Source organism: Mus caroli, chromosome 14 (genome assembly GCF_900094665.2).
Source record: "Mus caroli chromosome 14, CAROLI_EIJ_v1.1, whole genome shotgun sequence".
Classification (NCBI taxonomy): Eukaryota; Metazoa; Chordata; class Mammalia; order Rodentia; family Muridae; genus Mus; species Mus caroli.
In genome coordinates, this window is record NC_034583.1 from 64,135,645 (window position 1) to 64,149,724 (window position 14,080).

Sequence of the window (14,080 nt, forward strand, 5' to 3'; positions counted from 1 at the left end):
CCATCCAGTTTCCAGTAGATATTATTCCCCATCTTGTATCCAGTGATACTGTTTCCTATCCAGTATCCAGAGAATATTATTCCCCATCTTATATCCAGTAGGTATTGTTTTGCACCCTATATCCAGTCGATATTGTTTTGCATCCTGTATCTTTTAGATATTGTTTGACATCCTTTTCTAGTAGATATTATTTCACATATTTCAGCCTGCCTATTGATTGCTATCTTGTGCCTTATGGTAAGTTTACAAACTATATGCTCACCTCCATGAAACAGTTTAATATTGTCATTTGTTATTTTTCTACTTGAGAAAATAAAAAAGGTAAAAATTCAATAAATTATAATAATTATATAAAGCTAGCATAGTGCACAGAACAGCCTGACTTTGAAATTCAAACACATGCTGACATGAATGTTATGGGTGAATCCTCGTAGGAATTTATAAAAGTAACTTACAAACTACTGATAAAGATTGAGAAACTTACAAAATGTAGCAGAGGACTGACTGGAGAGATGGCACAGCAATGAGGAGTGCCTGTTGCTCTTGCCGAGGACAAGAGTTTTTGGTTCTCACACTCTTGGTTCACAGTCATCTATAACTCCAGCTTCAGAGGAACTAAGGCCTGCTCATCTCCTGTCTGTCTCCTCTCTCCCTCTCCCCTCCCTCCCCCTTTCCCCTCCCTTTCCCCCCTACACACACACACACACACACACACACAACGTGTGAATAGAAAAATTCCTACTTCCTTCTGGGAAGAGATTTCATAAAATTAAATGAATTCACAGAAACAGCAGTGAAATTACCTTACTATATACAAAACGTTACCTCTAGGAAACCTACAAAAGGTGAGGTATTGCACGTATTTTTTAAAGACATTGTTTTACTAGTCATGCTCAACATGATGTTTTGATTCTTCTATATAGACTGTAGTTTAAACTGAATTGTGACAGCTTGCCAGTTCGCTGTGCCCATACAGCGGATTTCTCAGTAGATACAGAGCCTGTTTGTTCCAGACCGTACACCCAGACTAACAGGGTGTATCTTAGTCTCTAATTCATGGCAGGTGAATTTCCGGTAGTATGTTTTCCTTGTCATAGTTAATATCTCATTACTTGCATTTTGCAAAGAGATGCCAGCTACAGGTAGGGGCAGTGGAAAGGAGGTGAATTAAGTAGTATAAGAATTCCAAAGGAAGTGATCATGTAGTCAGGAGGGTCCATGAACCACCTGGGAACTAAATTCCAGAGACACTGTCTTAATGATGAATATTGTGAGGCTCAGTTTCCTACATTTTCTTGCTCATGACCAGTTGTCTTAGGTTTCTGTTCTGTGAAACAACATCATGACCATAAGCAAGTTAAGGAGAAAGGCGTTTATTTCTGCTTAGACATTCACATCACAGAGCATCACTCCTCAGTGCAAGAGCTTGAAGGCAGGGGCTGATGTAGAGGCCATGTAGGGGGTTTAGTTTACTGGCTTGCTTCTGGCTTGCCCAATTTGTTTTCTTATATACCCCAGGCCCAAGTCTAAGGAGACAGGTTCTTGCTTAAGATTCCTTCTTCACAGATGACCCTAGCTATTGTGTCAAGTTGATAAAAATACTGGTCAGCACACTAGCGATTCAGACAATCCCTCACCTGACAGTGGAAGACTAAAATGTAGGCATTTCTGGCACACAGAATGGTTGACACATGATCGAGGCTCCTACATGTGCTGTGCAGTAAATCTTTGTACGTTGTGTCTCATGAGTGTCCTGGAACAAAATGCTACATTTCCATTCAGCTACTATTAAATATTGTCTCCAAATAGTATGTGCATTTATAAATTAAGCTATCAGTCTGCTATGTAATAGTTCCCTCACGGATTTAAAAGATGGATTTTATATGGCTACTGCCAAGCATCTAGCTGTCTCACAGATTTGAAAAGCAGTAATATACTCCTATGTCTAGTGTGCTTGGACTATTTGTGGCTACTTTGCATTAGATTGTGACCTCCTAGGAAGGAATGGTGGTGTCTTATTTTATGTCTTTAATTCAGTAATTCGATCTTACCTGACATTTCCCTGCTCAGTAGCATTTCTTACTAAATGTAGGACTGCAGATTGCATGAACCTCATTCACACAGAGCAATCCTCCTGTTCAGAGACTCATGACCTGAGTATTATGCAGATCTGTACACGTTGCTCAAGGAGATGGTTCAAGTGACTAACTTGTAGACAAGTGTTTAGGAAGTGGTTAGAATTTACAACTTGATTCTTGGTATCCAGAAAGCCACTTGATGTTGTAGCAAGGGCCAGGATAAAATCTCAAAGCATGCTTGAAAGGAGAAACGGCTGAGGTAGTTAGTAATCAGTTACTACAGCTTGGCAATGCATGGGAAGCAGCCACTGAGGACTCTGTGAGGGTGGTACACTGGGCCCTGAGGGAAACTTTTTGCTCAGCACTCAGGTGTACATGCATGGGCCTTTGTTCTCCTGCACCTTGAAGGAACTGATCTTGTGGGGTTGTGTGATCACTGTGAAGACTAGAGAGAATATATAAAAACCATAGAAGACCACTAATAACATCTCCATTAGATTCTTTATGCCACGTTTCAAATTTTACTCTTCTTAAAATTTACAGAAGGAAAACAAATTAAGCAGACCTCATAGGAAATAAGATTCCTTCATGATATGAGGAGGTGGGTACTTTAAAATAGAATCTTAGACTAGAATCTCACAACGCAGGTCTGTTATCTGTGAACCAGCTTTCAGCAAGTCACTCTTCTTCCAGGAGACAAAATACATAGAAAGAATTCTGATTTTATGTTAAAACTCGTTGATTTCCAAGTTAATATAACATCATCCTATAAAGCCTTCAGTTTCCTGAAATACCCATCATGAGTGTAGGGACCTAGCCCACATCACTGCAGCTTCTTGTACATGGGAGATTTAAAAACAATGCCAGATTCCAAAGTGAGGTTTATTTTTGCATGCCCACTGATACTGTTTGGCAAAATGCTCCGGTGTTTAGTGACTGAAAAAACAGTAATTACTGCTTCAGAATTGAACAGAGGGAGACAGCCATTGCTGTTGTCCCAGATATGAAAGTAGAAGGTGTCATTCTTGGCCTAGGGCTTGCAACTAGCCTGAGGAAACATGGAGCGAAGAGCTGGAAACAAGGGCATGCAGCCACCCATCAGACATTTTTTTTCTTTATTTAATGAGTACTGATTGTATACAAACCTTCATTAAAGGTACCAATGGGGTCGTGATGGGAGAGAATTTAGATATGTATATTTTTAAAATGTAAAAGTTAAGTATATAAGTAAAAGTGTCTCCAGTGTACAGACAATTGAAAACCACTTTATGACACATATATGGTCCTAGGAGAGAGGGGCATATGGTCATGAAGTTATCATGCACTGTTGGGGTTTTTGTGATCCTCCAAGATTATGTGCCAAAGTCCAATAGCCAGGACTTCAGTGCAATCAATTTATGTGGGCATGAGGTCACTGAAGTAATGAGCTTAGTTAAGATGAGGTCATTAAGGTTGGTACTAATCCAGTCTGACTTGGGTGTTTCTCAGAAAGGGAATTTTGGACACAAAAATCCACATACACGAGGCCGGCAGTACAGACAGACAGACAAAGGGAAGAAAGCCTTTTGCAAGCCAAGAAGTGGAGCCTGGAATAGATCTTTCCTGAGGGCTCTTTAGGGGCAAGCTAGCTGACACCTGGATTTGGGACTTCTGAGTCTCCAAAACTGTTAGTACATGTGTTACTTTTTCCCATAGTATGGTTGCCCATGCTAATGAGCAAATAAGCTGTCTGGATGGTTGGTTCTTAGTGATGGTTGCTTTGAACGTCAACTTGCCACAAAGTAGAATCACTTTAAAGGGAGCTTTACCTGAAGAAGTGTCCGGATGGTCTTGATTGGTGTAGGAAGGTCCACCTTGACTGGGTGGCACCTTCAGGTAACAGACCAGATAAAAAGCTTTTTCAGAAGGACGATTACTCCCCTCGCCTCGCCCCCCGCCACCCCTCACTCAGCTTTCCCTCTTGACACCAACTTGGTTTGCCCTGTCGCTGCTGCTGATCTCTTCCCTGCCAGTAGATCCAGCGTGTCCAAGTATCTGCTGTGGACTAGGGACCACTGGTTCTCCAGGAACTTTCTGTGCTTCCCGTAGCAGATTGGGACTACTGAGTCCACACCTTGTGGGCTGAGTAACTACTGGTTGTCACCTGCCAGTGAGTGAGTGGGGAAGCAGAAAGTGTGGTCCATGAGGACCACATTGTACCACGGGAAACCTAATGGGCTTGCTGATTTATTCAAGCAGAAAGCAGAAGTCTAGGGAGCGTGTGTGACCATGGACTTTAAGGGTGTGGGATAGTGGTAGAAGGAACATAAAGTTGAATCAGTCTGAGTTTGTCAATATGAGCCCAGTGAACATTGATTCTAGATTTACTATTAAACCTTGCACCATTTAGGGAAAAAGACAAAGGTACCAAGAGTTTATTTGACTGGTTAGTTGAACTATTTGGAAAAAAAGATGGCCTAATGGGATTGGGCCTGGTATTCCTTGTTTTAGTGTCGATAAAGTGATTTTTAAGGCATAGGGAAACTGGAATACTGGAGCAGATTTGTTGCTTAAAACCTAATCCTCCAGAATGGGCAGCCCAGAAGACACACCCTTCACTAATACTGTAAGACACAAATGGTGAGAGGGGTCCCAGCACATTTGAAGAGCTTTGTTGTTGCCCTTGTCCTTGTGCCAGATCTTAGGGTTGGAGATGCTGCTGCACAGTTGGATGTATTAAACTTGATGAGCTTAATGGGACCCCAGAGCAGTAGGCCAGGAAGTAGCATAGAACTGCCAAAGGCAAGATGAACCTGCTTATCACCATAATGGGCATCACAGGCAAAACAAGGCCCATAAAGGCCTGTGTCTCAGTTTGGGTTTCAATTGCTGCAACCAAGCACCATGACCAAAAAGCAACTTGGGGAGAAAGGGTTTATTCAGTTAACACTTCCAGATAGATTATAGCTCATCATTGGAGGAAGTTAGGACAGGAACTCAAGCAGGGCTGGAACCTGGAGGCAGGAGCTGATGCAGAGGCCATGGAGGGGTGCCGCTTACTGTCTTACTTCCCTTGGCTTGCTCAGCCTCCTTTCTTACAGAACACAGGACCACCAGCCCAGGGGTGGCACCAACCACAGTGGGCTGCCCCCCCCCCCATCACTAATTGAGAAAATGCCTTACAGCTGGGCCTGGTGGAGACAACTTCACACACGTGAGAATCTTACCATGACCCTTGTGCTAAGTTGATACTTAAAAGCAACCAGTCCAGCCTAGCCCATAAAGGGCAGTGCAAGGCAAGTGAGTTTTAGATGGCATGGACCTTTGGGACTAGAAAGCCAATAACTGTGTTTCCTAGGATGAAATAGATATGTTTCAGTTTTTGTTTAATATGTTTGTGTAGAAACAAAGGAAAGAAATGTTACATTGGGTTGCAGTAATGGGGATTCATGGCCCATCAGTCAGTTTTCAGAGCTGAGGCAGTTTACAGACCTAGAACCCCTTGAATGAAGGAAAGACTAGGTCTCCCTAGGGGGGTGGGGATGGGGAACCATGCTAGAAGAACTAAGAGATATGCTCTTAGCTATCTCTTAGTTTCACTGTACAAAGATGTAGCAGCTACCCTCCTTCCCCCAGCCTCTGTCTGCTTAACTAGCCTGTTTCTATAGCTACATTTAAGCCATAGCCACAGTTTAATGTGCTGTTAACATTCAGCTGGCCACGGTCCACACTTGGGTGGGTGGGTTGACTGTGAGGATCTGATTTTGCCCAGGCCAGTGGCACCTGGTTCAGAGCAGTACCGGGAAGGGCTATGTGTAGTTCTACAGCTGTGAGTGACTCTCAGCAACACACAGCACCAGATGTGGGTTACTCCTATTCAGGCCAGGTTAACGACTCTGGAGAAAGAAGAGTCAAAGAATGTTTTTGTTTGTGTGTTTGATTGGTTGTCTCAGTATATAAGTCTGATTCCTTTCAGTCAGTACAGGCTACCCTGTCATCGTTGAAGATGTTAGATGTGGGAAAGTGGCCAATTTTTTCCCTTTGTTCTGAGGAAGAGTTACAGTTGATTCGTCAGGCTTGTGTCTTCGGCAGTGCTGGCAATGAAGTTTTATACACTACAGTCAACGATGAGGTAATTTGGAAGAAAAAATTCAACCACCCATATTTTTAGTAATGGGTTTGTAAGTTGAAGACATCCGGGGAAACTAAGGAATGAAAATCCTTTAAACAAATATGGAAAGTCAATTTTTATTTATTCTATGACAAGGCAGTTTGCTTTAGGAAGGCTGCCTGAGGTAATTTATAGAATTTTCAGAAATGGAGTTCCTTGAACTGCCTGTTTTTTTTTTTTTCCCCACAGATTTTTGTGCTTGGCACAAACTGCAGTGGCTGTCTGGGGGTAGGCGACATTCAGAGCACTATTGAGCCTCGGAGACTGGATTCTCTAACTGGCAAAAAAATAGCCAGCCTCAGCTATGGGAGTGGCCCTCATGTCGTCCTTGCGACAACAGGTAACAGAAACTCAAAGGACAGGTTTGAAGCATTGCTTATTTGTTAAGAAATAAGACCAGTATGCCCTGAAATTGAGAGCAAACTCTCTGATTGAGCAAGAGTTGCTGGCTCTGCCCTGTGAGCTTGGCCATGCGTTGGGCAACATGAAGCAGGACTGTGCTGGAGTAGCAGGGTAAGGTGGTAGATAACACATGGGGTCTAAACGGATGCAAGACATGCACTCAGCCTTTCTGTTCTTAGTGAGTGGAATTATTGCGTGACAACTCTACTTATTTTGGAGCTTAGGAAGCCTACACTTTGAACTTAGATTCCTGGGCTGTGAACTGAGAGACCAAATGTTCATTTTGCTATCCCTCTAAATCTTAGCAGTCTGTGCTTCTTTCATTAAGTAGTGGCTGATAGAAGTTTGCCTTAGTAGTGTAGAGAGAACAGTCTCTTGGCTATGTCACCAGAATTTAATTATGCCTTTGAGGTGTACATTCCAGGACTTTGGGAGGGGATTCCAGTATAGGCCCGATTATTCAGACCGTTTCTTAGTTAAAAATGAACTCAAGCCTGAGGCTGGAGTGATGGCTTAGCAGTTAAGGAAAGGTGAAGTCAGGTAGGGATAGGTCAAGTAAGGATAGAGGAGACCTATAAGCTGTTCTGCTGTTGAGACACCTACCTGCCTAGCTGATGCTGAGCTGTGGTTTGTACACTTGAGGTAGAGGGTTACAGGTCAAGGTACTGTGTAACTGGAGTGTAATAGGAGACTTCCTATACCCTGGGACTGCAAAGGCCATACCCTCAGCACAGGATTGGCCTCTTCCTAAGGATTGAACACGAGGCTTTTCTTGGCGAATTCCAGAGAAGGAAAAGGAGAAGAGTGAGTTAAACCATCCCTGAATTTGCAGCTATAGATCTGTGTCGCATTAGACTGAATGGTCTGGGGAGTCTCAGGCCATGAAGTATATTAAGAGTGTGATAGAGATTCATGCAGATCCTTTCTAGCACAGTTGCCTCTACGGAAGCCTGGAAGGATCATCAGAGACAGCTTTTCAGTGTTAGTAAGCCACATGTGATCTAAGATAAGCAGTTGTGGGCACTAAGGCACTGTGGATGTGGTGAAAGACACATCTTGTGGCCTTTCCTTGCTGATTTAGAGTCAGCCAGTGCTTCTCTCCATTAAATGCCTGCTTCGGTCAGCTGAGCGGAGGGGTGGGGTTTGTACGGAAAGGACTAAAGTCTGCAAGCAGCGGACACTCTCCTGTTTGGGAACGTGGCTCCTGCTCTTCCCTGTCTTGGTCTCTCTGATCAGATAACAGCGTAGGCTTGCTTGCTCATGTGGAAAGTGAGCATGCATGAGCACTGCTACACTTGGGTTGGGGACAGCACCACAGCTCAGTCCAAATGCCAACTTCCTGTAGAGTCTAAACACAAGAGACCTGGTAGACGTAGTAGACAGGTGACTAGTAAACATGAGCTGTTAGAATATCAGATAAGATGGCAGAAAAGAAAATATCTGCAGAGGAAAAAAAGATCTACATCATAGAAGATTTGGAAAAGACCCAGTGAACAATTATTGTCAAGTGAACCTTGACTGGACAAATTCTATAGCAGTTTGTATAGCACAAAAGAAGAAAATCAAACCAGACAATCAGAGAAAGCCACTCAGAATACAGCCTATGCAATGCGGTAGAAAACACAGATAACAGGGAGCATACATGTGATTCATTTATTCAAAGTGCAGAATCAGAAAACTAAATCATTTTATGGAAGGTACGCATATCTAGGGCTTTGGGGAAACATGCTATGTTTTGGCCTGAGTAGTATGTGGGTGTTATGATTTGTTATCCATAAAATTGCACATGTTTTATGAATTTCTATAATTGTATGAGTAATATAATAAATTTTAAAATTTGGTCATCTTATCTAAAGGAAGTGAAGATCCAGAAGACTTAAGGAACACCTGACACTTTGATTTTAGCACTTTACTTATTCAGAAACCAACGTCTAGCTATATTTTAACTTTATGTATTTCAATTCCATCATGTTGCTTGGATGTGGAAAGCAGTTTGTGTTTCCAAGTAGGTTCCCCCAGGAGGGGAATTTGGAAGGGAAGTCAAGCATCCTTTGCTGCTGAATGGTGGATTCCATCAGTGGCAATCCAGGCGCGGGTTGTCCTGTCCTATAGAGAAGCACAGGCTGTGACGGCTGTTTACCTTTTTCTGTTTTCAGATGGAGAAGTCTTTACCTGGGGTCACAATGCTTATAGCCAGCTGGGCAATGGGACAACGAATCATGGTTTAGTGCCCTGCCATATCTCTACGAATTTGTCAAACAAACAAGTCATTGAGGTCGCCTGTGGGTCTTACCATTCTTTGGTTCTAACATCTGATGGGGAGGTGAGGATAACCAGCCCAAGCTGCCGACCTGACTTTCTCTCTATCTCTCTTTCCTTTTGTCAGTAGGATCTATAGATTCCTTTAACTACCCCCAAAATGTGATTAGGCAATGAAATTGAATGTCATTGTCTTAGTTTGCTTTGTACTGCTGTGATAAAACACCATGACCAAAAGCAACTTGGGGAAGAAAGAGGTTGGTTTTTTTTTTTTTTTTTTTTTGGCTTTCAGGCTACAGTTCATCATCCAGAGAAGTCAGGGAGGAAACTCAAGACAGGAACCTAGAAGCAAAAACTGAAGTAGAAGTCACGGAGGAACTCTACTTACTGGCTTGCTTCCCATGGCTCAGCCTGCTTTCTTCACTTGATCTTAGCCAAAAGGCCGAGAAGCGATTCCGCCTACTTTCTTATCCCTCGCAGGACCACCAACTCAGGGGCGGCACTGCTGCCAGTACATGGGCCATGCCACATCAATCATTAATCAAAAAAATACCTTACAGACTTGCCTGCCACCATCTGGTGGAGTCATTTTCTCTTGAGTTTCTCTCTTCTCAGATATCTCTAGTGTATTAGTCAGGGTTCTCTGGAGAAACAGAACTTATAAAATGAATCTATCTATGTATCTATCCATCTATATTCATCTATCTATCTATCTATCAATCATCTATCTTATCATCACTCACACACACACACACACACACACACACACACAATGGAATTTATAGGCTATGTAGGCTATAGCTAGTACAACAATGACTGTCTACCAATGAAAGGTCCAAGAATCCAGTAGTTATTCAGTCCATGAGGTTGCATGTCTCAGCTGGGCTTCAGTATACACTGGAATCCTGAAGTAGACTCTAATGGAATGGCCTTGGGAGTGAGGCAAGATCAAGTAGGCAAAGAAGTACGCTTTCTTCTTCCATCTCCTTTATATCAGCTCCAGCAGAGGCTGTGGTCCAGATCAAAGGTAAATCTTCCCACCTCAAAAGATCTGGGTAAAAGGTGGACCTTCTCACTTCAAATGATTTAATCAAGTAAGAGTCTCTCACAGGTGTGTCCAACCATTTGCTTTAGTTAATACCAGATAAGTCAAGTTGACAACCAAGATCCATCACACCTAGCTTGTGCCAGGATGTCAAAAGGTAACCAGTTATGCTGAGCTAAGCAGAGATATTTAACTACCCACCTCCCTCAAATTCAGCCTTATTCTTGGTAGCCATTTATTGCCATGGTGGTTTTATTATGAAGTTTCCTTGTATGTAGTAAGGACTTCAATCACTACAAATCTTAAAAGGACCCATTATTACTTTTATATTGCTGTATTATTAATTTGTATTACTTATAAAATACCAAATCCCAAAATGTTGAAAACTATGGCTGAGGTGGAGAGGTAGTTTTGTGTCATGTGATAGTTTTACAAGTGTTCTGTAGTACGCTCTCTGCCTGTACTGGGGACGGTGAGGAAGCTCCCTGGGAGGGTGCTGAGGTGCCCCGAGCGCTGGCCAGTGTCCAGTAGTGGCAGTTATGAGTCGTTCGCTTTGTTTATCAGTCTTTTCTTTCCCATAGGTGTTTGCCTGGGGTTATAATAACTCAGGGCAAGTAGGATCTGGGTCAACAGCTAACCAGCCCATTCCCCGAAGAGTCACCGGATGCTTGCAGAATAAAGTAGTTATGAGCATCGCATGTGGGCAGATGTGCTCCATGGCTGTTGTGGACACTGGAGAGGTAGGAAAGTTGTTTCATACTTTTTGAAAAAATGTTTTCTTCGCCTCCTTAGTGTCATATAATCATGACATGCTCCTCACAACAGAGCTGCTGAATGCTGAGTTCCCTCTCTTTCACCAGGTCTACGTCTGGGGTTACAATGGCAATGGGCAGCTGGGCCTGGGCAGCAGCGGCAACCAGCCCACCCCATGCAGAGTGGCTGCCTTGCAAGGCATCCGTGTCCAGCGGGTACGTCTTCTGGGGGTGGGGGGTGCACTAGAGCCGAGTGTCCTCATGCATGTTCAGCTGCTGGGATGCTTCTGCTGAAGTAAAGGCAAAGCCTTCCCCTGAACTAAGGTGCAGATCTTCAGGGAGATGCTGGGTCTATGGTACTGGTGTGCGCTGTCCTGGAAATGTAGGCTTCACACCCTTTCCTGAAGTGTCTTGGACAACATATACACCAACAGTTTTAAAAATCTTCATGCCTCTTGGCTTGTAGTAAGTCTACTCTTAGAGAATTGTCCTAAGGAACTGAAGAAAGAGACTCTTATAAAATTAGTTAAGTCACAATAAAATTCATTAATATATATAATTAATATGCATTAAAAGCTACAATTTTAACAAAGGAATTTTGGGGAAGAGAATAAACAAAAAATGGTTAAGATGAATGTAAGAAAAATAATTTACTAGTGTAATGGCAAATGAACAATTAGATAGATGATGCTGTTCAGGAGGCAGTCTCACATTAGCTCAGGCTATTTTTATACTTGGGTTCTGCAGCCTTCTAACTACAGAGATTATAATCTGTGTCATCACACCCAGGTTACAAAGGACTTTTAATAATAGGGAGATCGCACTGTAATAAAGGTGTTAGGTTAAAAAGATACAAGGTAGCTACATATATATGCTACCACTTAAAAATGTCTAAGTGCATATTTCTATATCTGAATAAGTAGGAAAAAATGATGTTGATCCCTGATCATGCCGAGCCCTGATCTTGAAAGATTTTCATATTTACACGTTTCTCCATTTTCCACATTAAACATGTTTTCCTTCAATAACTAGAAGAAAGGATTAATGCGTCTGTCTTACCCTGGGCTCATTGCCCTTGGTTTTTATAACAGTAGTCAATGCTGTTGGAGAGCTGGGTGCAGTAGATGAGCCAGCTGAGGAACTGGGGTTGCTATCTGCAGCGCTGGCCATTCAGCTGGGCCTGTGCTCGTTCGAAGGGTACTTGTTAATGTAGTGTTGGCCTTTATGGGCAGGCTGCCTGCCCTTGGTTTTCAGTTCAGTTCTTAACCTACTCTGTAGCCGTGATGAAACATTTCCTGTTACTTGCAGACCTGACTTTTTTTTTTTTTTTTTTTTTTGTCCTTTCAGGTTGCCTGTGGCTACGCACACACATTAGTATTAACAGATGAAGGTCAAATATATGCTTGGGGTGCAAATTCTTATGGCCAGTTGGGCACTGGCAATAAAAGTAACCAGTCCTATCCTACCCCTGTTGTTGTGGAAAAGGACAGGTAATGTGTACATTTCCAAATCGCCTTAGTCGTCTCTAGTAATTAAACAGCTCTTGGAATTCATGGTATAGAATTGTGGAAAGTACTCTTATCATTAGACTTGTCTCTAAGCAGATTGTCCATTCCTTTTTAAAAGTTGCCTTGTTGCCGGGCAGTGGCGCACGCCTTTAATCCTAGTACCTGGGAGGCAGAGGTGGGGGGATCTCTGAGTTCGAGGCCAGCCTGCTCTACAGAGTGAGTTCCAGGACAGCCAAGGCTCCACAGACTCTCCTGCTGTCAGCTCCCTGTATGTCATTTGTATGTCAGCCCCAGTGCTGTCCTGTGCAAACTACAGTGACTGAACTGTCACTCGCAGTTCTGTGTGTGGCTGTCTTGTAAGTGCTTTCTCCCCTTTTTTTAATTTTTATCTTTAAGGAGAAGCTGGTAATGTTTGACATCTGCCTTTTATAGCTTGGGAAAATGAAGGTACTTTGTAGAGAGCTAATTCCCAAAAATGATGGTACTTTGTAGAGAGCTAATCTCCCAGCTACTTATAAAAGTGGCCAGTTGGAAGGAAGGGTGATTTTGTTGTTTGAACTTCCAAACTATTGCCACACAGAGGAGTGAAGTGTTAGAAAATGAGAATTCAGTTTTATGCACTGATGTAGTTTCCAAACGATCCTAATGCTTGTGAAAGCTTCTGGCTCCTTTGGGCAGTCATGTAACTGTCTTTTCCATCATCTGACTCAGTGGTATGACACATAAACATTACACTACTTCCCCTATAACCCAGTGATACTGTCGCTCTAGAAATTAATGTGCTCTTCCCATTTTTATCCCACATGGTATTTTTTTATTTGATTTAAAGTGACTACATGCATAAATAGAGTGCTGGCACGTAGGCACTTCTTTCATCTTTTTTCCATTGGAATTCTTAATACATGTCATTTTATGTACATGCTGTAAACATAGTCAATCTTTTTTTATTTTTGAGATGTACATTTTATTTATTTTTAAATTTAAATTTTATTTGTAATTCATTTTTCATACTCCATATTCCATTCCCCGCCCCTCCCCATCCAGCCTCTAACTGTTCCACATCCCACACCTCCTCCCCACCCCACCCGGTCTCCACGTAGATGCCCCAACCCCCTACCCCACCTGACCTCTAAACTCCCTGGGGCCTCCAGTCTCTTGAGGGTTAGGTGCATCATCTCTGAATGAACACAGAACCGGAAGTCCTCTACTGTATGTGTGTTGGGAGCCTCATATCAGCTGGTGCATGCTGTCTGTTTGGTGGTCCAGTGTTTGAGAGATTTCAAGAGTCCAGATTAATTGAGACTGCTGGTCCTCCTACAGGATCAAGACTGCCCTTCTCCTCAGCTTCTTTCAGTTTTCCCTAATTCAACAACAGGGGTCAGCTGCTTCTGTCCATTGTTTGGGTGAAAATAACTGCATCTGACTCTTTTAGCTGCTTGTTGGGTCTTTCACAGGGCAGTCATAATAGGTCCCTTTTTGTGAGCGCTCCATAGCCTCAGTAATAGTGTCAGGCCTTGGGACCTCCCCTTGAGCTGGACTGCACTTTGGGCCTGTCGCTGGACCTTTTTCCTCAGTCTCCTCTCCATTTCCATCCCTTTAACTCCTTCAGACAGAAACAATTATGGGTCAGAGATGAGACTATGGGATGGCAACCCCATCCCTCACTTGATGTCCTGTCTTACAAAGCCCTGGAGGTGGGCTTTGTAAGTTCTCTCTCCCTACTGTCAGGCATTTCATCAAAGCTCCCTCCCTCTGAATCCTGGGAGTAATATGGTCAATCTTATAAAACCTATATAGATCTGTAAAAGGAAACTTTTAAGTTAAGAGTTTGAAAATAGGGCCTTTGACTCCTTAAATGGGGAACAGGAGAGATAGTGGAGGCTGAT

The 14,080-nt window shown here is 42.8% G+C and overlaps 1 protein-coding gene across 19 annotated transcripts in view; it reads left to right on the forward strand.

Annotated features, from left to right (window-relative positions):
* The window catches only part of Rcbtb2 (RCC1 and BTB domain containing protein 2), a 49,080-nt gene that overhangs the window by 20,775 nt on the left and 14,225 nt on the right, over positions 1-14,080 (forward strand). For 17 of the 19 annotated variants that reach the window (XM_029468815.1, XM_021181209.2, XM_021181210.2 and 14 more), the window contains 6 exons: positions 6,034-6,189; positions 6,418-6,568; positions 8,787-8,953; positions 10,516-10,674; positions 10,795-10,902; positions 12,034-12,176. In XM_029468815.1, the coding sequence (XP_029324675.1) occupies positions 6,034-6,189; positions 6,418-6,568; positions 8,787-8,953; positions 10,516-10,674; positions 10,795-10,902; positions 12,034-12,176 (884 nt within the window). Of the gene's footprint in view, positions 1-2,621; positions 2,680-6,033; positions 6,190-6,417; positions 6,569-8,786; positions 8,954-10,515; positions 10,675-10,794; positions 10,903-12,033; positions 12,177-14,080 lie in introns of all 19 variants that reach the window. The other 2 variants (XM_029468826.1, XM_029468827.1) reach the window with 1 other exon arrangement.